Here is a 24973-nt window from a genome sequence, read left to right on the forward strand (position 1 = left end):
CCTCATTCTAGAGCATATTACCTTGCTTCCAAGTTACAACAGCTGGGAGGGTGGGGATTAGTGGACATAGACCCGATCCGCAGGCTTCTCCACATCACAACTGACGATAACACACTGTCATGCCTAGAGGCAGGCTACCCGCATTTAGATCCTGGGCCCCAACTATACTCCTATTAAAGACACTATGTTCTTACATTAAACAGTTGCTGGGGATGAAGAGCTTCCTGACCCATACTCCCCTTTGGCAAAATCTGAACTACAAAGAGCTATATAAACCCAGAGGTTTCGGGACCTGGGAAAGAGCAGGAATAAGATGCATTACACAACTACATAATGGCCCTACCCTTAAATAATTTATGGAAATACAAACAGAATTCGACATACCACGTACTAACTTCTACAAATATCTACAACTGCGACATGCACTGCAAACGCAGTCAACAAATATTGTTTAGACAAAAAAATCCCCCTATATAAATGGGATTATAAGTGACCACCAACACCACACACAAATCAAAAACATGAATATTTTATTAACAAATACAGAACAAAAGATACACATAAATACATTAAAACTAGAGGGACTACTAACCCAACGGGGTATGGGGTCATCAGCTTAGAGTATGATTAATATTTATTGCTTGTTTTTTTTTTAATGTAATTATGTGTTTATAACATTTTGCTACACCATTGGGACACTGTTTGCTTAGTAGTCCCTCTGGTTTTAATGTATTTATGTGTATCTTTTGTTCTGTATTTGTTAATAAAATATTCATGTTTTTGTGTGTGGTGTTGGTGGTCACTTATAATCCCATTTATATAGGGGGATTTTTTTGTTCAAAATGTATCAGGGATGAGACCACCACACTAGAATCTTTTGATCCACTGAGAGCCCCCTTCCCTCTTTCAAATATTGTTTAGACGGACGGACCACTCATTGATACAGGGGATCATAATGGAAGGCAAAAAGAAAGGAATGATCTCTAGGTGTTATAACATGCTTCTCAATGCAATCCAAGATCCCGCCAGCCTGCCTTGTAGGCGTAAATGGGAGGAGGATGTGGGAGCCATGGATGGGGAGACGTGGAATCTTTGCCTTGCCTCCGCCCCCCTGGTCTCAGTATCCGCCTCTCAAAAATTATCCCATCTTTATCTGTTATATCAGGCATACAGGACTCTGGCACAATTTCACAAATGGGGAGAATGTGACACACCCCTCTGCCCAAAATGTCTGAGGAACAATGGTGACCTCATGCACATGCTCTAAAAGTGATCACAAAATTTATTTTTGGGGAAAAAAATGTCAAACTAAAATAAAGTAAAATGAACAATAAAAAAAATAATAATTTAAGCGCCTCTGTCCCCATGTGCTCGCATGCAGAAGCGAATGCATACGTAAGTCCCGCCCACAACGTTAGAGCGAGAGCAATAATTCTAGCCAGAACCTCCTCTGTAGCTCAAAACATGCCCCCATGCTCAGCCCCCAAATACTTAAATGCCAGATATCCCATTCTACCTGTCTAATGGCCCAGATAAGAAAAGAGGTGTAGCGATTTGCATAGTGAAAAAAGTCCCATTAACTCCTACTACGGTAATCAAAGATAAAGAGAGGAGATACATCATGGTGGTAGGGAAAATAATGAATGTTCAATCGCCCTCATTTCATACTAACATTTTTTGAGCCCATGTTCACAGTACTGATGCCTCATGTGCTGGGCCACGTTATAATAGAAGGAGATAGTAATGTGTCTTTGGACCAAGCCCTGGCTAGATCTAATGCACACAAGCCGATTTTGAAACACGTCCCAAAACCGGGTTGCAAACTGGCTCGGATACTGCACTCCCATGACCTTATAGATATCTGGAGGGATCACCACCTTACGACCAGAGATAATACCCATTATTCTCAGGTCCATAAAATTTATTCACGAACAAACCATATATTTACACTGTCACCACTGCTCTCCTCCATTGACTCGACCAAAATACTGTCCACCTCGTGGTCTGACCATTCACCAGTCCAGATTTCATTATCAGATCTGTGAACTAGACCGAAACCGTCTTAATGCTTCATTACTTAATGACTCCACCATTTATAATGAAATAGAGACTGCCTTACGACAATAGTTTACTTACAATCATGCAACTGATACCTCCCCTAGTATTAACTGGGCAGCACATAAAGCAACAATTTGTGGCAAACTAATCCAAAAAGCCTCCAGAACCAAACGCAGTCATGCACAAATGATACAAAAAGAGGAGTAGTTACAACGTATAGTGCAAGAGCAAAAGTCTAATCCCCAATTGGATTTGAGACATAAAATTGAAGCGGGATATACAGCATTAAATCTTAGCCTTACCACTAAGGCTGAGAAGTATCTATGTTGGTCTAGGCATCGATTCTATATCTTGGGAGACAAACCTACTACACTATTGGCTAGGAAACGTACCCATCGACCATACAATCTGGCCTTGCCGAGATTACGTATACAAGATGGGAAACTGATTCAAAACCCCCAATTAATGATTGCAGAATAATAAAAAAAAAAATCTAAACTTTACACAACACGGAACCCATTCCCCACTGCTCAAGTGGATAAATTCTTCAGAGATATCCCCCTTCTAGGTGCCAGACCCTTGGAGAAGATGAAGGATAATGACAACAGGTGAGTACAGTCTACCGAACCCTTATGTTACGTACCCTTATGTTAAGTACCCGCATGGGACCACACAGAGTTAATGGAGGGTGACTTTATGGAGGGAGAAATCAAGGCAGCAATTAAAAGTTTGAACCCGTCAAAGGCACCAGGGGCCCGGAGAGTTTTACTGGCCATTATTATAGAAAGTACTCAGAGCTATTGACACCTCATCTATGCTCCTTTTTCAATGAATTGAGAAGAGGTTCCCCCTTAGCCACACATGAAAAGATATTATGGATATCAATTTTGTTACTTTTTGACAGTGCATATACTTATCTTTTGTTTGTGTATCCTGTCCTAGCACCCACACTCGCCCGGGAATCTGCTCCTAGGGGCTCTTAGACGTCCCCTTGATTTGTTTGATTCGGTTATGGTAAGCTCGATTTTTACCATCTTTCATGGGCCTTTGTCTGTGATAGAAGATTTATAATTCCATCTTATGTAATGTGCGCATCATAGAGATTATATTCCCCTCTGTGGCAGAGGAAGAAGAGGGGGTTATGTATTCAGTTTTTCGTAGCACCTCTAATTAAATTATTTTTTTCTCTCTTTTGATTTGTATACTTAATTATTTGAATGTTTATTCCTTATAGAGACAACTACATATAATCTCCGGTGAAATTTACTCCTGAAGAAGCGGTTACCCCGCAAAACATGTTGAGTTTGAATCAGTTTGATTCAAACTGTTTTCGTCATTTTTGTCCTCCCTTATTGTGGATGATTAACCACTTGACCACTGGGCACTTAAACACCCTTAATAACCAGACCAATTTTCAGCTTTCGGTGCTCTCACATTTTGAATGACAATTACTCAGTCATGCAACACTGGACCTATATGAAATTTTTGTCCTTTTTTTCACACAAATGGAGCTTTCTTTTGGTGGTATTTAATCACCGCTGGGTTTTTTATTTTTTGTGCTATAAAAGAAAAAATACAGAAAATTCTGTAAAAAAATGAATTTTTCTTCGTTTCGGTTATAAAATTTAGCAGATTAGTAATTTTTTCTTCATAAATTTTGGCCAAAATTTATACCACTACATATCTTTGGTAAAAATAAGTACAAATTGGTGGATATTATTTGGTCTTTGTGAAAGTTAGAGAGTCCACAAGCTATGGTGCCAATATCTGAAAATTGATCACACCTGATGTACTGATGGCCTATTTCAATTCTTGAGACCCTAACATGCCAGAAAAGTACAAATACCCCCCAAATGACCCCTTTTTGGAAAGAATACATTCCAAGGTATTTAGTAAGAGGCATGATGAGTTTTTTGAAGTTGTCATTTTTTCCCACAATTCTTTGCAAAATCAAGATTTTTTTTACTTTTTTTTTTACAAAATTGTCATATTATCAGTTTATTTCTCACACAGCATATGCATACCACAAATTACACCCCAAAACACATTCTGCTATTACTCCCGAGTACGGCGATACCACATGTGTGAGACTTTTACACAGCGTGGCCACATACAGAGGCCCAACATGCATGGAGCGCCATCAGGCGTTCTGGAGCACCCAGGACAATTCTGACATTTCTCTCCTACATGTAAAAATCATCATTTATTTGCTAGAAAATTACATAGAATCCCAAAACATTATATATGTTTTTTTAGCAAACACCCTGGAGAATACAATGGTGGTCGTTGCAACTTTTTATCTCGCACGGTATTTGCTCAGCAATTTTTCGAATGCTTTTATTTGGAAAAAAAAACAGTTTTGTGCTTAAAAAAAAAACACAGTAAAGTTAGCCCAATTTTTGCATAATGTGAAAGATGAAGTTACACCGAGTAAATCGATACCCAACATGTCACTCTTCAAAATTGCACAGGCTCGTGGAATGGCGCCAAACGCCGCTACTTAAAAATCCCCATAGGCGACGATTTTTTTTTTTTTACTGGTTATATGTTTTGAGTTACAGAGGAGGTCTAGGGCTAGAATTATTGCTCTCGCTCCAACGTTCGCAGCGATACCTCACATGTGTGGTTTGAACACCGTTTTCATATGTGGGCGGGACTTACGTATGCGTTCGCTTCTGCATGCAAGCACATGGGGACAGGGGCGCTTTAAAAAAAAAAGAAAATATTTTATTGTTCATTTTACTTTATTTATTTTAGTTTGACATTTTTTTCCCCAAAAATAAATTTTTTGATCACTTTTATTCCTATTACAAGGAATGTAAACATCCCTTGTAATAGGAATATGGCATGACAGGTCCTCTTTACAGTGATATATGGGGTCAATAAGACCCCACATCTCATCTCTAAGCTGGGAAGCCGGAAAAAAAAAAAAAAAAAGATTCTGGATTTGATCGTATTGGCGAGTCGGTAGAAGCACCGGAGGGCGGCGGGAGGGGGGCGGTGTCTATGGCTGGGTATTGCAGGGCATCACCGACTATGGCTGGGTATCTCAGAGTATGGCGTTGCAGAGTATTGCGTTGCAGAGCATTGCAGGATATTGGAGGGTGTTGCAGAGCATTGCAGAGTGTTGCACGGTATTGGCGGGTGTTGCAGAGCATTGCAGAGTGTTGCAGGGTATTGGCGGGTGTTGCAGAGCGTTGCAGGGTATTGCAGAGTGTTGCAGGGTATTGGCGGGTGTTGCAGAGCGTTGCAGGGTATTGCAGAGCGTTGCAGAGTAATGCAGGGTATTGCAGAGTATTGCAGGGTAATGCAGAGTTATGCAGGGTATTGCAGGGTATTGCAGAGTATTGCAGGGTATTTCAGAGTAAGGCAGAGTATTGCAGAGTAATGCAGAGTAATGCAGGGTAATGCAGGGTAATGCAGGGTAATGCAGGGTAATGCAGGGTAATGCAGGGTATTGCAGGGTAATGCAGAGTAATGGCAGGGTATTGCAGAGTATTTGCAGGGAATTGAGGGGTTAATTTTCGGTGAGCAGCGATGTGGGCACTGCAGATGCAGCCCACATCGCTGCTGACACCGATCTCTTCCCCCTCCGCTGTTCCGATCGGTACAGAGGGGGAGGGAGGAACCAGCGTCATAACATGACGCCAGTTTGTTTACAAGTGATCACTCCGTCATTTGACGGAGCGATCACGTGGTAAACGGCCGCTATGAGCCGTGAACCGGCGGTCACGGATGCTCTCGAGTGCGCGCCCCAGGGGGCGCGCGAGAGCGGAATTCTGGGAGGACGTCATACGACGGCCTCCCAGAGTTAATAAACCGCCCTGTAGCCGTCATTCGGCTATAGGCCGGTTATTAAGTGGTTAGATATGCGTCTAATTGTTCAGTTTCTTTATGGAGATTTGTCTATGTGTATTGTCCATATTTTGCTCTGTAGGTTGTTCTATTAATTGTGTTTTTGTATTTTTTCTAATAAATTTATATATTTTTATATGAGAGTTTATGTAAGTCCTTGCTGTCCCATGAATGTCCATAATTGCCTTAGATTCTCTGCCATCCATTTTGTTTCTTTAAACATTTGTATCATGTGTTTTTTTTTGGATTTTTGGTTGATAGTCTGTCGCTATCATCTAAAATACACTTATGATAAAATATATATTATAGACCCTTCATTTCTTTGTAAGTGGACAAAATCTGCTGGGGATCAAATAATTATTTTCCTTACTGTACTGTATGCCATTCAAGCATCCATTTCATTAGTGTTATATACTCTCCACTCAAAACATATCCTAGTGTGTGTTTTTGATAAAAATATTAGCAGTTAGCACACAAGCTTCTCTGAAGAAACAATGAATGTTAATGGTCCCTGTATTCTGTGGTACATTGAATAATTGGTAGACATTAAATATATGACTAAAAAACACTACATTAATATCAAAGTTCAAACATAGAGCACTAACCTTTGGCGGTAAAGGTGGTGGAACCTTGGGCTTTATGGTAGCACTGGAAAAGAAAGGCACACAAAATAAGTAAAGAAACAAAACAACACCAAGAATGACCCTCACATCACAGGATCTGACTACAATTCAAAACAAAGCATTTTAGACATATGCAGGCAAGACTGCTCTAAAGCAGTAGTTTAATTCTTTCAAAAAAGCTTCCAAGATGAAAAAAAAAAAAAATATGCCTCAGTGTCACTTTGAAAAGCTGCAGAATCTTTGGCACCATAGAGTTAAAGGAGTTGTAAAGGCAGAAGTTTTTTTTTTTTTATCTTAATGCATTCTATGCATTAATATAAAAACACTTTCTGTGTGTAGCAGCTTCCCCAGCACACCCTTATTACTTACCTGAGCCCCATCTCTCTCCAGCAATGTCCATGAGTTAGCTGCCCGGCCCTCTTCTCCTGATTGGCTGAGACACTGCAGCGACGCCATTGGCTCCCGCCACTGTCAACCAAAGTCAGTTAGCTAATCAGGGGAGGGGCTGGGGCCGGGGCTCCATGTCTGAATGGATACACAGAGCTGTGACTCTGCTTGGGTGCCCCCATAGCAATCTGCTGGCTCTGGGGCACTCAATAGAAGGGAGGGGCCAGGAGCAAAAAGAGGGACCCGAGAATAGGAGGATCCAGGCTGCTCTGTGCAACTGCACAGAGTAGGTAAGTATAGCATATGTATGTATTTATTTATCTACAATCACTTCCAGCCTTGTTTGTTTGGCCAACTAGGGAAAGATGTTTTGGGCATAGAAGCAAGTAACTGGCTTTGATGTTTCCCAGCAATACTGTCACTAGTCAGCTTCTGCCAGTGACAATATGCTCTTAAGTGTGACATGCGCTTAAAATTACAACACAATTGCATTATATGTACGGCAGCAGCATGTTTTACTAGCAAAATTAGTTTTAAATTAGGTAAGCAGAATATTACCCAATTGTATCCACCCCTTCAATAACTTTCTCCAATAACCTCCATATCCCACATAAGCACCTTAAATTTAAAGCAGAACTAATTTCTGAAATAAAAAAAATATGCAATGAAAAAATAGGTTAAGTGTATGCCATTTTAGATATCACTGTAATTTTATTAGCATTTTCATGCATTTTATGCAGTCTGGACAGCATAGCGCTCTCTGTACTTCTGAATGGCTTTGGCTATTAGAGCTGCGGCTCTCATACACATAATCGCAGTGTTTGTCCACCTCTCTTGAGAATTCACAGAACCCTTTGTAGTAGTGTAATTATGTTCCCTGTGCTGTTTGTTTGACTTACCTTGTAATGATTGGCTCATATGTAGTGGATGTATTTTGTAGTGTCATGGCCGATTGATTCTGTCCATATATTGCTTCAGCTAGCTTGTCCCTGTTCTTCGAAGGGACAAGCCATCTTCCTGTTCCGGGTCACACAGCTTACAATGCATGCCTTGTCATCTGCTCTGTGTTGCATCACAAATTTTTATGTGGTACTGTAATAAGAAAACATCTTCCAGCTGCATGGGAGCTTTGTGTGTTTCTGTAAATGCTCGGTTTCTGTGTCAGATCTAATTAATTACAGTGTAGCCCTCACCTGCACCAGACTGGGAGACCCAGGGCTTGTGAGATATGTAGTTTCTTCACAGAAAGTGTCAGGTCTCACATTACTGACAGTAATGCATTAAGAACAATTGACACCATGAGACTGCATGATAAATGCACATCTTAGTAGAGGATAAACACAAGGTGCAGGTAGCAATGTGTACATTTCTTTTAACTTATTTTTATATGGCAGATTAAAAAAGTAAAAAAAAGAAAAAAAAAAACCTTTGCCTGGAGTTCTGCTTATGGGAATCGCATTGTTTTTATTTTTTGTTTTTTGGTGCCTGTTCACATCAATGCAATTCAGCAGAGCACGATTTTAGAAAAGGTTCCTGTACTACTTTGGTGCAATTAAAGCACAATTTTGGCCCCACAGAAAATGCAAACAACATCCAAGTTGCAATACAAATTTGCACTGAAAATGTTTTCAAAATTTGATCCCAGTAGTGTAAACCAAGCTTTAAACCCTCTCAACTAATTCACAGCAGAACCCCCTCACCCTCTTTCTGTGCTTTACCGCCTAGCAACACTCTGCATTACTCACATTTACAACTTGTCTTGTTCTGTTTAAGATGGCAGCAACTCCAGTCTTACTTAGAAAGCCAGCAATCTCTTCTCCCATGCCAAATGCTAGAGAAGGGGCGGCGTTTCACTTTTGTTGCTGTTGCTCAGCTCTTCACAAGCAATGTTTTGCATCCCGCCCTGTGTGACATTTACTCGCAATCCGAGCACAGGCAAGACTCTGCAGAAGCCCTCTTCCTCTTCCCATTCTGCAACAGCTTGAATGACTTCGTCACCACAGCCCTTCAGTGCAATACAGTCTACAGCTCTTGCCATGATGCCTGTCTCTCCAGGGACCACAGTGAGTACTTCCCCACTGCCATTACATGTGGCTATAGTAGACCCAGACGCTGATACCAGGGAAATCACACTGAAAGAAATGCTTACCGCTGTACACACCTATGAATCTTCTCTAATTCACTTATCAGCAGATGTAAAGGGTATGAAAGAGGATTTACTTCACATAAGGCATGACATGCAGAAAATTAGGGAGAGCGCTACAGCCCTAAAGGGTAGCGTGAGGACGAATTACCTCCACTATTGCAAGACGTTTGTGCAACATCCACCAAAGCAACTGACACTGCAGCTGAAGACATGGAAAACAGAATTGGACATAGTAACTTGCATATAGTGGTAATGCCTGAAAAGGCAGAAGGAAAAAACCCAGTTGATTTCATTGAACGCTGCCTGACTGAAACATTTGGGAAAGATAACCTCTCTGCATTTTTTTCTGTAGAGAGAGCCCACAGAGTACCATCTCAAGCACCAGCACCAGGGGGCCCTGACTGTCCATTCCTACTGAAGTTATTACACTATAAAGATAGGGCTATCATCCTTCGGCTGGCCAGGCAGACACCTAACATGGAGATTCAGGGTACTAAAATCTCCATTTACCCTGATTTCTTGGCTGCAATCCAAAAACAGTGGGCAAAGCTTACAGAGATCTAGAAATGACTACGAGCTATCCCCGTGGTATACTCTATGCTATACTCTGCTAAACTAAGGGTGGTAGCTAGTGGCGGCCCATCCATTAGGGGCACCGCCCCACTAATCCATGCGTCTGGCCCCTAATCTACATGCAAGGCACAAGACACATCAATTCCAAGAAAATTGAGCACCAGCCGCTACTAGTGGTAGCAGATGGCTGTCCACTTTTTTGAAAAACCTGTCATGACAATCAATTGGTTGGATCATCATGAAAGACAGCTATGTGCAGCAACTTATTGATTCCTGTTTGATATAGCACAGGAGCTTCCACATAAAGTCTCCTTTCTCACATTACCCTTAATTGGAGCTCAATTTGAAAGACGAAAAAGAGAAAACAATACATTCATTCAATTTCTACCGTGTAGTCCACACAGCCATATTTGAAATGTTGTAGGCTTTAGCCCTTTTTACTACCCCCCCTCACTACCCTGGGGCAAATGCTTGGAAATGCTCAATGGAAGACAAACATTGCAGACTGTGATAGCAGTACCTGTGGCTGTTAGTACCTACAATGAGGGCAAATATAACCGCAGGCTCTGCAAAGATTGACTGCTCCAGCTATCGCCTGTCAGAAGGGAGGCTGTGGTTTGGTGAATGAGAATCACTCCTCTAAAGTATCAAACAACTATTACATAGCACATACAATGCTAAATAAGCATCTAACAGAGAACAGATGGCTGCCTGACAGTGATTCTCATGTCTGTGGATCTCAGCAGATATCCCAGCTGATCATTCCCTAAAGAACTAGCAAACCGCTTTGTTGGATTTTACAGTTGACTACCATTTCCCCCGAGATAAGGTCCACACTACAGGGGTGTGTAGCTATTCTCCTATTCTCCCCATTACCTCTTCTATAGGAATCAGCATGGAATACTTACATGTTCAATGGTTGGATGCTACATGCATATCTGACTGTCATCTAATGCCTATGGCTCGCTACACCCCCCCCCCCCACCCAAAACCTAAAAAAAAACATGGTACTTGCAGCTGTGCATGCTGAGCTAAATATCCAAATGGCATACTACATAAAACAATTTCCTTGTGAACTTGAATTTACTTTAATTTTCTTTTCTGGGTACTTAGGAGGTACCAGAGATATAGCCAGAGCCTCATGCTGTCACCTGCGAAGGCTAAGACCCCAGAGTCTTCCAGAATTTTTTTTTTTTTTTCAACAGATGAGACATTGAGCTGAGGTGCAGAAATCATAGGTGGGGCAGCATAGAATAAGGAAGAAGCAGCTGGCCACCAATGATATATTTTATTAAATGGTTGTGCAGGAGGGAAACAAATCAATGAGACTTTAGAAAAATGACAAGAAAGAGGCAAGTAACTTATAATTTATAACTAGTGCTTTTATTACCAGGTAGCCAAGTTTGCTAGGAAGAGGTGTGTTTGGAAAAGTGTGCCTCAAAAGCACCAAAGAACTTTCTTTAGGTAACAGCTGAGGTTTGATTTGCTTATACAGTGGGCAATGTAAGTATTTAACATGTCACCATTTTAGGTAAATATCTCTCTAATGAGATGTTCACCACATGTTGGCAACAACCCATGCAATCCACACATACAACGTGTTCTGGCAAGTAATGAAAAAAAAAAGCAGCAACTTTGACAGGGGCAGGGCCCATCACCCCAATTCTTGGCCAGAGAGTACCGTATTTATCGGCGTATAACACGCACCCCAAGTTTAGGAGGGAATTTTAAGAAAAAAATTACTTTTAGGAGGGAAATTTAAGGAAAAAAAACTTACATTTAAATGCCCATCAATGCAGCCTTATCAGTGTCCATCTGAAGCCTTGTCAGTGTCATTTGCAGCCTTGTCATGCAGCCTGTCCATCATTGCAGCCTGTCCATCATTGCAGCCTTGTCCATCATTGCAGCGGTAGTTCTCGGCCGCCTTCAGCTGTTCTTGTCAGCTTTCGCCCGCTCTTGGTCATTCTCTGCGGTTTTCAGTGGCCGACAAGGGCCGAAGGTGGCGAAAGTCGCAGAGAAGGGCCGAAAGCCGTGAGAAGGGCCGAAGGCGACTGAAAGCCGCCCAGAGTCTCAAAAATCGCAGAGGATCGCCGTATAACATGCACCAGCAATCGGGAAAAAAGTGCGTGTTATACGCCAATAAATACGGTAGCTACCTCTGGAGTAAAGGCAACCTGTAAAAAAGGTTGGGGATTCAGTTCAAGGTCCATTGTAAATATGGGCCTTGGGTGGTATCTTCAAGATTGGGATCGCAGGACTGGAAAAAGGTATTCTAAGAGAGGTACTTTTAAGCCAAAAGCTTGGGAACAAATGAAAGAAATATTTGGAGGGCATGGATGGTATATTAAAAAAAACACACACCAAATGATGCTGAGGAATAGGGACAAGCAGGGACAGCCACTAGGACCAACATCCCCAGAGTAGTCACAGTGATGAACAGGGGGACCATGAGGAATGGTCAGGGTTGGGGCCTTATACAATCCCCAAGTCTTTGTTGGCAAGATACTCAGAAGCTGATAGGAATTGTCATCTATCAGCAGATGACAAAAAGGGGCAGCCACAACTTGCTGCCAAGTTTAACACCCTATTTAAAACCCTGAATGAATCATGCATATATTCTCTTTTGTTATCCAAGTCTGCTCTAATCATTCTTGAGATAACAAAAATAATAAGCCCTACTTTAAGCCATTTTTTAAAGAATACTTCTGAAAAGTACAAGGGGGGAGATTGAACGAAAGAGTTTGGGGAAATCTCCAGGCTGACTTAGTTACATAGTTAGTCAGGTTGAAAAAAGACACAAGTCCATCCAGTTCAACCACAAAAAAATAAAAAATAAATTATATATATATATATATAATACATAAAGGACTATCGTTACGAACAGGGAAAATATTGTTCTGACAAGTAGTGAAAAGCAGCAATGGAGAAAGGTCCAGAGGGACGCTACCTCTGGAGGATCAACCCAATCACGGTCCAGAGGGACGCTACCTCTGGAGGATCAACCTATGAAAGGTTGGGAAATCAGGGCAGGGTCCAAGTGTCCGTAAGGATGGGCTAAATATGGGCCCTAGGCATGATTGGCATTGTTGGACTGGGAAGAGGTTTCTAGGAAAGGTTAAAGTATAGAAGATTTGTATCATGCTCATCACACTAAGATGACACATCCATATGAATTCAGTTGCCCAGATAGCGGAGATAACAGAGCAACGGATTTGGATATGTCTGAATTCAGGGGGACATCCTCCAAAAAACTTACCAAGACATTCTTGATAAAAATCTGCTGCCATTTACCAGTATGACAATGATAAAATGAGGGTGGGTATTTCAGCAAGACAATGATCCCTAACACAAAGCTAAGGAAACGCTTAATTGGTTTCAAAGAAAGAAACTAAAGCTGCTAGCATGGCCCAGCCAATCACCTGACTTGAATCCAATAGAAAAATCTATGTAAAGAACTAAAGATCAGAGCTCATAGAAGAGGCCCATGGAACCTTCAAGATTTGAAGACTATGTGGGAAAAAATGGGCCAAAATCACACCTGAGAAATGCATTTGATTAGCTACTCCATACAGGAGGCGTCTTGAAGTTGTCATTACCAACAAAGGATATTGTACGAAGTATTAAATACAATTCAGTTTCCTTGCTCAATACTTTTCTCCCCTGTCATTCCATTTTATTACACAACTTATTTTCTGAATTTGTTTTGGTTTCTTTGTATGTATGAATTTCATGTGTTGTTACCGATATGTGGTGAAAATCTCATGTCATTAGCACCTTTAGAAATACACTATATTATCAGAAGTATTGGGATGCCTGCCTTTACATGCACATGAACTTTAATGACATCCCAGTCTTAGTCCATAGGGTTCAATATTGAGTTGGCCCACCCTTTGCAGCTAGAACAGCTTCAACTCTTCTGGGAAGGCTGTTCACAAGGTTTAGGAGTGTGCCTATGGGAATTTTTTAACATTCTTCCAGAAGCACATTTGTGAGGTCAGGCACTAACGCTGGACAAGAAGGCCCAGCTGGCAGGCTGCACTCCAATTCATCCCAAAGGTATTCTATTGGGTTCAGGTCAGGAGACTGTGCAGGCCCGTTGAGATGCTCCACAACCCAAACTCGCAGCTCTTTATGGACCTTGCTTTGTGTACTAGTGCGCAGTCATGTTGGAACAGGGAGGGGCCATCCCCAAACTCTTACCATAAAGTTGGGAGGATGAACTTGTCAAAAATGTCTGGTATGCTGATGCCTTAACAGTTCTCTTCACTGGAACTAAGTGATTTATAAGTAAGGGCCCCCCTTGGTTGATACCCAATTTGCATTAACAGAAAACATCTTACTATGTGTGTCACATATTCCTAAACTTTTTCTACTTTTTAGATAATTTTGTGTGCGTCAATCCCCGAGGAAGTGATGTCATATCATGCATGAGGAAGTGATGTCATATCATAGCATGCCGGTAAACTACAGTCCTGAACGTGATATATCTGCTTTAAAATGGCAAACTCAACTGCCTCTAAACTACTATAAACAACTGAGTCTACATGTACACGTAGGATAATATTAAGGAGAGTTCAGGGGCTGCTGAAAAAAATTCCCAACTGCTCCTATATGTGAGTTTAGTAGCTGCAGTGCACATGAGGCCTTAAACTGATCAACACAAATTGATATTTCCTCCTTAAATCAAAAACAGATCTTTGCAGACTGATTTAAATTCATTACAAAAAAAGAAAACACAAAAAACTGATTACATAAGTATTTAACCCCTTTAAGTCAGTATATAGCTGTACCTTTGGTAGCAGTTAAAGTTTGCAGTCTTTGTGAATTAATCTTTATCAGCTGTACACATCTGGACATGGCAGTTTTCCCCCCATTCCTCTCTGAAAACTGCTTAAAATCGATTGAGTTGCATAGGGATTGTGAGTAATCCACCTTTTTTAAGTTGTTCCAATGATTCTTTATTCAATTTTAGATTTGGAGTTGACAAGTCCAGGACAGTAATGTGTAAGCCTAGACAATTTTATGTCTGTGTTTTGTTTAGCGTGTGGAACAATTGGAACCCCCCGTTGGGTGTATACTTCTATCTGGGGCTCTGTTTGAGAGATTTCCCCTTAAATACTGTTACAGTAACACCAGTTTTATCAGACAGAAAGAAAGAAAAAAAATGTGCAACAAGTACACAATCTCTCAAGGCTTAAGTTTCTTACAAACAGAAGCAGGTTTTTCTCCAGGATTTCCCTGTATTCATTCTATCCTCACAAAACCTTTCAGAGCCTGCTGCATAGACTCATCAACAACATGAGGATGCCATCATCTTGCGGTGGTGGGGATGGTGCATTCATAATTATGCTAACATCAAACAAGGCATGGCAAAAAAAAAAAAAAAAAAAAAATAATCTAATTCTGGTCTCATCCGACTATGCAGCTTTCTACTAAATTACTTCATTCTTTCATGTGCCTTCTAGTAGATGAAGTGTCATGTGAGTTTTAGTTCACTGGCTCCGATTGAGGATATCTCAGTTTAGCAACTTATACCTTTTAACTATTCTACATTTTATACATTTTTCTTGAAACAAATAGGGCTTCAATTTGCTAGCAGATTTGAATGTATATATTTTTCCTATGTTTACATTAGCAGAAAATAGTAAAACATTAAATAAAATTACCAAAATGGATGACTGCTGTGCTAATTACAATAAAAGGAATAAAAAGAATCACTCAAGCAGTAGCACAATATTGGTGAAAAACAATGATTAACAGTATAGAGTAGGTGCAGTGCTCAGAGCAAATGTCCATAGAACAACAAAGTCCTCAGATGTAATTTGAAACCACACACTCAATGAAGCTTGCACTAAATGTGGACAGGACGGAAAACCACCACTGGCACCCAAACACACTGCCACTTATCATCCTCTTTAGACCTTAATTTCAAGGGCCAAATGGGCATTGGATGTGATAAACCCTCGATCTCAGCACTACTGATAAATGTATTCATATCCTACTTGACATTCATACCAAAGGGACTATAAGTCTTAGTGTTATAGATCCACTGGTCTCAAGCTTGGAAACTTCCCTAGTCATGTGGCTCCTTCTCCAATTACCAGTGAATTTATCTATACCTAAGAACACTGTTCCCTTCAGATCCCTATTGTGATGGGTGTCATAATGCTTAGAGAGGCTATGTTCAGTATAGACATTTTTAATATTAGTCACATGCTCCTTCAATCTTACCTGGGGCATGTGGGTGGTGCATCCAATATGCTCTAAGCCACATGGACACAGTATGACAGGGATATGCAATTAGCGGACCTCCAGCTGTTGCAAAACTACAAGTCCCATCATGCCTCTGCCTCTGGGTGTCATGCTTGTGGCTGTCAGAGTCTTGCTATGCCTCATGGGAATTGTAGTTCTGCAACAGCTGGAGGTCCGTTAATTGCATATCCCTGCAGTATGAGGTAAACCACATGCTTAGTGATACAAGTAATAAAAGGTTTAATGGGGAAATGTTTGTGAGTGGAACCAGACTGAAATGTATTGGTTCTCCTATATCCCTGAATATTAATTTTACAAACAGACCACTTCCTTCATGAAATGAAACCTCCTATAGTGTGAAAAAATTACACTCTATTGGGGGGGGGGGGGGGAATCTAATATTGCGGGCTACTCTAAGTCTTAAAGGGGGCCCTCTATAAACCACTGCTGGACACTCTGGAAGAAGAGGTCCTAAGATCCTATCACTCTGCACTGAGAACCAAGCCACCGAACATTGCCAATGGCTCGGTTTTCACAGATACCAGAGAGGAGAGCTGCTGACTGTCAGTCAGTGTCTCTCCTCTCTGCTTCTCCGCGCTCACTGGAGCGCTAAGCTGTGGAGGGGTGGGGAGCGGCAGTCTCAGCGGCTAGCTGAGACTCTGAGACTACAACTAATCAAGAACACTCGTTTTCCTATTGTGGCACTACTTATGTATACGTTTGCTTCTGAACACGAGCTCGGCAGGGCGGGGTGCATTAAAATAAATAAAAATAAATATTATTTATTTTACCTTTTATTTTTATACTGTTCTTTAAAAAAAATGGTGTCACGTTTATTCCTATTACAAGGAATGTAAACATCCATTGTAATAGAAAAAAAGCACTTAAATATGATGTCTGGGACCAAAAAGACCTCAGATCTCAAATTTACACTTAAATGCAATAAAAAAAGAAAAAAAAAATCTCTAAGAGCTTTGGGCAGAAGTGACGTTTTGATGTCGCTTCTGCCCTGCAGTGGTATGGAGCCGGATGGTGGCCATCTTCCCCTCATTCAGCTCCATACCTAACACGGAAAAGGACCCAATCTCCTCAGCCACGTCCAGTGTCTCCGGTAAGCGGCGGAGGGCACACTGGGAGGGGGGCCCTCTCTCACCCACCTATAAAGTGATCTCACGATGAATCCGCCACAGAGACCACTTCTATCTGAAAAAAAGGGTCACTTAAATGTCAAAAAAGTTTAAAAGGCTAAAAATAAAACCTATGTGGCTCATGGCCACGTTAAAAAAAAGCTATAAACAATAAGAAAAGAGCTTTTAAAAAGAATATAAAAATGAAGGAACATTATTATCGTTTAAATGTTACAAAGAGTATGACAGAATATGTAAAAAGGAAATCAAGGATGTAACAATTCAAACCGAACAAAAGATTGCAAAAGATAGGACAAACTCCCCAAAATTCTTCAAATATATTAATAGTAAAAAAGTCAGGTCTAAGCATGTAGGCCCTTTACAAAAGAATCTAGAGTGGGTGACTGGGAACAAAGAAAAGGCATATGTATTAAATACTTTCTTCAGCTCTGTGTATACAAAGGAGCATGGGGGAGCTCAAGTCTATAATGGGGTTGGTATTGACACAGCCCCAAATGATCCACAATGGCTCAAAAGTGATATGGTCCAGAAATATTATAGACAGAATTAAGGTAGATAAAGCACCGAATTTAGTAAGTATTTCAGTGAGGTTTGGGGCTGATAGTAGGGGCGAGGTTAGAAATACCAAGACATCATCGGTAAACATACATCATTTGTGCTGGTGACCACCTAGTTCAAGGCCTTTTATATTTATATTCGATCTAATGAGTTGGACTAGGGGTTCAATTGCTAAGGAGAATAGAAGAGGGGATAATGGGCTACTTTGCCTGGTTCCTCTTTCAATGTTGAAGGGGTCGGAGCGGTAACCCGAGTAGGATACATAAGCTTTTGGATTTTGATAAAGAGAGGAAATCCATTTCAGGAACCGTTCTCCAAATCCCCATCTTTGCAGAATGGCATTAAGATAAGACCGTGACAAAGTGTCAAATGCCTTTTGTATGCCGATTGAGAGGAAGCAAGCAGGGATTTTGCGAGTTCTGGCTATATGGGCTAGTAAGGTAGCATGACAAATGTTATCACCTGTTTGTCTGGAGGGAATGAAACCAGTTTGATCATTATGAATCAGTGTTCCGATAATTGGATTAGGTCTGTTAGATAGGATTTTAGCTAATATTTTAATGTCTATGTTGAGTATTGAGATTGGCCTATAGTTAGACCATGAAGTATCGTCAGTTTTTGGTTTAGGAATCATGGATATTGAAGCTAGTAAGGATTCTGTGCGAAAGGAATATCCTTCTAAGAGAGAATTAAATGCGTTTTTCATAAGTGGGGATAGTAGTGTAGTAAAGTGTTTATAAAAGGTGGCTGAGAATCCATCAGGGCCTGGGCGATTGTGTCGTTTTAAGGATTTATTTGCAGATGTGACTTCCAAATTTATGACCTCTTTATCTAAGTTTTCTTGTTGAGTAGCAGAAAGGGAGGGAAGTTTGATAGAGCATAGTAGAGTGTCCAAGCTTTTTGGGTCGAATGTATGTGTATTTTGGTATAAATCTTTGAGTTTTCTGCGGAATTCATTTAGTATTTTCTGTGGATTACTTGAATATGTGTTTTTGGTTAATTGTAGTCAAATCGGTTTCGGAATGTGGTCAGCTCTGAGTAGTGCTAATGCTAAGAATGTGGTTGGTTTGTTTTCTTTCATATATAGTGTATGTTGTTTTGCAAAGAGTCTGTTCGCCGAGTCTGTCAAAAAGAGGTCCAGTTCTAACTTTGCTGTATCATAGGCTAGCTTAGTAGACTGAGAAAGCAAATTTTGGAACTCTTCAGAGGCTTTATAAAAAGTTTCCTCTAAATTGTTGTAAATTTGCTGTTTTAATTTCGGCGGTAAGATGCTTGGCTGATACAGTCTCCTCTAATGGATGGTTTCAGAGCTTCCCATAATGTCAGTGGATTTGTATCTGTTGGTAAATTATTCGCAATGTAATCTTGAATGGCTTTTTCAATTTTTAGACAATATGTTGGGTCAAATAATAAATTGTCTTTTATACTCCAGGATCGGTAATTAAGCCTTGGGATCAAGGATGAGAAGGTTGTCATGACCGCATTGTGGTCTGACCATGCACATGGGATGATTAAGGAATTTTGTATTTGTGGTAAAGTGCCAAAGTGGACAAATTGGTGGTCTATACGAGAAAATGATTTGTGGGGATGAGAATAAAATGTATATTGTCTTCTTTTAAGGTTTTGTTCACGACAAGAGTCAATAAGAGAATGTTGATCAAGGAGCTGTTGGAAATTAAGGTGTTGAGGTTGTAGTGGTGTAGGGGATTTGTCTAGAATTGGGTATATTACTTGATTTGAGTCTCCACACATCACGAGGGTACCCTTTTTTATGTGATTCCACTACTGAGAACAGATGTGAGAGGAACGAAAGAGGATTTCTATTGGGGGCGTAGTATGAAACTATGGTTATTTCATTGTCTAACAGAAGACCAGTAATAATTATATAACGTCCTTCAGGATCCTTTATTTCCTTATGTGTTATGAAATGCAATTAGCACTCCTCTTTGTTTCGTAGAGGCCGAGGCCATATAGCATGGATCTGTAATTAGCGGACCTCCAGCTGTTGAAAAACTACAAGTCCCATCATGCCTCTGACTGTCAGAGTCTTGCTATGCCTCATGGAATTTGTAGTTTTACAACAGCTGGAGGTCCGCTAATTGCATATCCCTGCCATATAGACTTGAGGGTATTGGCGATTTATAAATTTATGGGTGGATTGTTTTGCGAAGTGTGTTTCCTGCAGTCATATTATATGTGCAAAAAGTGACGAGAGAGTGAAAGGCTTTTGTTCTTTTTTGTGGTGAATTGAGACCCTGGACATTAGTGAGTTAGTACATTTAAAGACATTTTATAAAACGTGAATGGAATAATAAAAACTTCTTAATAAGTTTTTGTCCAATAGGGTAGTACTCTGGAGCAAAAAAATAAATAAATAAATAAAGGGGGGTAGGGAAGGATGGGAAAAAAGAGATGGAGAGGTTTAAATAGAGTAAGTAGAGAAAGTAATTTCTGGTTTTAGAACTGTAGAAGAGAAGTTGTTATGAAATATAGAGCAATGTAGCTCCTATGTGGAGCTAGTATCCAAGAGCTGGTGAAATATCACCAGTTGGTGGGTACAAATAGTCCAAAGAGTGTCCGGTCAATAAGTCCGGCTACTCGAGGATCAAGTGAGGTGCAGTAGATTGTCCCCGGGACAAGGGCAGCCTCCTCAAAGGTTATACAAACAATTATAAAACAATAAGAGTCACTAATAATACATTTGTTATTATTAGGAACATTTAATAGGAGTGTTTACCTGTAACTCTGCATTATTTCATACACTGTAAGCAAAGGCAGTATAATAAACTTAATAAACCTAAAGAATGGTGTTGTTGCATTAAAGATAGGAAATCTGTGGAATATTACAATAAACTTAATAAACTTAATAAAGTTCTCCTCAGGGGAAAGATTGTTTGATCTTATTCTTTGAGATTACCTAGGATTTGTCACCATTAATTTAGTGACAATAAGTAAGAAGTTTCATATGTGCAATATCTTGATAGAAGATTTCAGTCCATTTGTTCTTCAGGATTTGGTGGAGGTGATGCAACCACTCCGCTTGTTGAATAGGATTTCCTTGTTGAGTATTGGGCGAGTTTGATGACGCTCTGCGTTTGGATCCTTCTGTTGTGTTTTCTGGAATTGTCAATCAAAGGTCATGGATTACAGTTAGGTGGTTGTCAATTTTCAGGTGTATATGGTACCTTTATGAGTGAATCGAAGAGCAAATGGAATGCACCAACAATATGGGATGTGGTGGTATTGGAGTATCTGTAGATGTGGTTTCATCTCTTTTCTCTTGAGGAGAGTCTGTTGTGAAAGGTCCTGGAATATTTGAGAACGATGACCTTGAAAAGTCAGTGCATCCTGATTACGTTCTGCTTCCATTAGTTGCTCCTTTGTTCTGAAATAATGTAATTTTATTACAATATCCCTGAGGGGGGCATCTTCTTTTTTGGGGGCCAGAGTTCTATGGATTCTGTCCATCTCCAAGCGTTCAATGGGAGTTGATGGAGCCAACTCCTGAAAGAGTGCTGTTACTGTTGATTGTAGATCTATTATGGTTTCTGGTATACCACGGAGTCGCAAGTTAGATCTCCTGGCTCGGTTTTCAAAATCGTCTAAGCATGTGTAAGGCTGGGTTCACACTGCTGCGGGGGGAGATCCGGATGTGATTCGCACCGCAAATCACATCCGATCTCCGTAGCGATGCGAGTTCAGCCATACAGATAGAATGGCTGAATTCGCATCGCTCCCGCAGCAAACTCGCACGGGACCCTTTTTTGGTCCGCAACAGAATCGGATCGCATGGGGGTTCACACCATGCGATCCGATTCCTGTGCGAGTCGGCAGATCGCATTGCGATATGCGGACGGATCTGGGAGTGTCATTAACATATCATTGACACTCCCAGCCGTCCGCATAGGGCAGTGTGAACTGCCGGCGGGAGTAATGCGATGCGGGAAAACGCCGCGGATTCGCGGCGTTCCCACATCGCAGCGGTGTGAACCCGGCCTAAAGGGAAGAATTTTATTCTCTAAGGGCTTCTAACTCATCAGCATGAGGATTGGTGATATCATGCATTTCCTCTGTTTTGTGTCTAATATTGATGTGCGGTGCCCTACCTCACAAATTTCTCTTGTCAGTTTTTCAGTTATTGTGTCTGAGGTATTTTGGAGGGCTTTTTGTAAGACACATTCAAACTGACTAAGAAGATCTGAGCCATTAGGGATATTCTGTAATGTTATGGGGTCATTCTGAATTCATGGTCAGAGTCAATATTTTGTGAGGAAGAAGAGTCAGAGTTCCCTTTCAATTTCTGCCTCTGAGGTAATGCAGAGTGGGAGGATTGTGCTGCTGCCATTTTAGAAGCGTTTTTAGTCAGGTTTTCTTTGCCTGATAGTTGTTTAAGCTTTGTCTTTTTCCCATTAAACATTATATGTGCTTGTGCCCTGCAGGCTAAATAGTAGGCAGGTTACCGTGAAGATACAGTATTCGTCCGTGACTCGAGGAGAGAAGGCCGCTTTTGTCCCGGTGACAGCTTAGCTCTAAGCATCCATGTCTGCTCAGCAGCTTTGCCTAGCTCCTCCCCCTAGGACCCTTACTTTTTAATATCTTTATAAATGATAGAAGGTCTGGGATTAAAAGTACAATTTCAGTCTTGGCAGATGACACCAAACTATGCAGTGGAATAACATCCTTACAAGAGGTCTCCAATTTCAAAGCCAACCTCAAAGCACTGTCTAATTGGGAGACTAAGGCCCCTTTCACACATGCGGACGATATGTCCGTATTTCATCCATCCGTTTGCGGATGAAATACAGGCATACATTCATCCTTATGGGATAGCGGGTGTCTGTGGATGAACATCCGCAGACACCCGATATCGTCCGCCTCCGCTACTGTCCGATTCTGCAGACGGAGGAAAATCCTATTTTTCTATCCGTCTGCAGAGCGGATTGGATGAACACGGACAGACGGTCCGTGCTCGTCCGATCTCCGTAGAGGAGAGCGGAGAGCTGACAAGGCGGTCCCTGCACAGTGTGCAGAGACCGCCCTGTCCGCCGCCGGCTCAGCGGGGACAACGGAGCAATCCCCGCTGAGAGAGCGGATCATTAGGGGGGGAATCATTACTGATCCGCCCCGTGTGAAAGGGGCCTTAGTGACAGATAAGGCTTAACTTTCATAAATGTAAAGTTATGCACTTGGGGGCTAAGAATATGCATACATACTAGGGGGAGTACAATTGTGGAGGATCCGTAGTGAAGAAGAATCTGGGGGTTTTGATAGCTCATAAGCTCAATAATAACATGTAATGCCAAGCTGCGGTTTCCAAAGTCCTTTCTTGTATTGAAAGGTATGGACTCCAGAGAGAGAGATATCATTTTGCCCCTGTAAAAATCCTTAGTAAGACCTCATCTGGAATATGCAGTTCAGTTCTGGGCACCAGTTCTTAAAAAGGATATCGGGGAACTGGAGAAAGTGCAGAGAAGGTCAACCAAACTGATAAGAGGCATGGAGGAATTCAGCTATGAGGAAAAATTAGAGGAACTGAATTTATTCTCTCCTGAGAAGAGGAGATTAAGGGGGGATATGATCAACACGTACAAATATATAAGGGATCCATATAGTGAACTTGGTGTTGAGTGATTCACTTTACTTTCATCTCCAAATACGGAAAGGTTTCTTCACAGTAAGAGCTGTGAAAATGTGGAATTATACACCCTCCAGAGGTGGTTCTGGCCAGCTCAGAAGATTGCTTTAAGAGAGGCCTGGATTATTTCCTAAACGTACATAACATAACTGGGTACTGATATTGATAGGTAAAGTTGATCCAGGGAAAATCCAATTGCCTCTCGGGGGGCAGGAAGGAATGTTTTCTCCTGCTGTAGTAAAAAATTGTATCATGCTTTGCTGGGGTTTTCTGCCTTCCTCTGGATCAACTGTGGGTATAGGATTGCATATATGGGATTGTATGACTTTATTTTTATGGTTTTAGATGGACTTGTGTCTTTTTTCAACCTAACTATGTAACTTGAAAAAAAATAAAATTAAAAAATTCCCCTTTTAGAGCTATGGGCGAAAGTGACGTTTGAAGCCCTCCCATGCTTTGGAGCCAAGCAGGGACCATCTTCCCCTCAGTTGGATCGCGGCAGAGATGACCGGAGCACGGCGCGGGGAGGGGGGGGGGCAGCTCTCCTGTCACTGATAAATGTGATTTTGCAGCGAATCCGCTGTGGAGACCCCAGAGAAACGCACTCGAAAATACCAGCTGCTGCCATAACCCCGGTATTTAGCGTCAAAGTATGGGTACGGCGATTTGCAAGAAGTGGTTAAATGATCAGTTTTCTTTTACTCATATAAAACCTTTGACCCAAAAGTAAAAAAAAAAAAAAAAAAAAAGCTTGTTGTAACTGATTATAAAGTGTGAGCTGGAGTTTGGCTTTAATTCATATATTTAAATCTGCAACTACATTTTACACTACCCTGCTACCAAATGGACAATGCTGCTCTCTGCTGTGCCTCCTGCACTCATGCATGTCAGAGTGGTGGCATTCAGAGTGTTGTCAATACAGGGGGCATTTTACTGGCCAGATCACCAGGTGAAAACAGACGGTAAAAAACCCAGGGGGCGTGGCTTGGTGCCTGAGGAAGATGGACGCTCGCTTCTAAGCTCTCTCTCCCAGAGGTCCAGCTATCTATCTATCGGGTATCTATCTCACCGAAAAACATGGGGAGTACACCGCAAAACCCTTCTGGTTTACCCTCCCGTTCGTCCAGGAGCCAAGACGCCCTTATAAACCAACATATACCGGAGATATTCCGCGCGCGGCCTAGAGGAACAGCGTCTGACTCACACGCCACACCGCGCGACGATTCACCTCATGGCAGAGGGCCTAACAGATCCAGAAGCCGGAGCCCACAATCTCAACCCACGGATCCACCGTCGTCTCCGTTGCTCAGTCTTGCAGATTTGAAAGCTATGACGGCGGATATCAAAGGAGCACTCGCGGCTGCGGTCTCCGAATTACGCGCGGACTTTCAGTCGATGATACTGAGGGTGGAAGACATAGAAGACACACAGGCCCGCCATGACACTACTCTTTGCCGACTACAACAAGTCTCGGAATCCCACGCGGTCCACTTCAGGGACATTAACCGTCATTTGGAAGACCTCGACAACCGTGGAAGAAGACACAACGTCCGATTACGAGGTCTTCCAGAGTCCGTGGAACCTACACAGCTAACCCGCGCTGTCACGGCCATTTTTAATGGCCTCTTGGAAAGGCCCCCTGACACACCTATTGTCCTAGAACGCATCCATCGAGCCCTACGACCCAGAGGAAGGGATGCTGATCCCCCTAGGGATGTCATATGCTGCATAGCAGATT

The 24973-nt window shown here is 41.5% G+C and overlaps 1 protein-coding gene across 4 annotated transcripts in view; it reads right to left on the minus strand.

The window, feature by feature from the left end:
• The window catches only part of MAP4K3 (mitogen-activated protein kinase kinase kinase kinase 3), a 783526-nt gene that overhangs the window by 256718 nt on the left and 501835 nt on the right, over positions 1-24973 (minus strand). For all 4 annotated transcript variants that reach the window (XM_077486491.1, XM_077486490.1, XM_077486493.1 and 1 more), the window contains one exon: positions 6519-6561. In XM_077486491.1, coding sequence (XP_077342617.1) covers positions 6519-6561 — 43 coding nt within the window. The remainder of the gene's footprint in view (positions 1-6518; positions 6562-24973) is intronic.

The sequence above is a fragment of the Lithobates pipiens genome, unplaced genomic scaffold, assembly GCF_037356315.1.
Source record: "Lithobates pipiens isolate NorthernLeopardFrog02 unplaced genomic scaffold, aLitPip1_a1.2 Scaffold_18, whole genome shotgun sequence".
Taxonomy (NCBI): domain Eukaryota; kingdom Metazoa; phylum Chordata; class Amphibia; order Anura; family Ranidae; genus Lithobates; species Lithobates pipiens.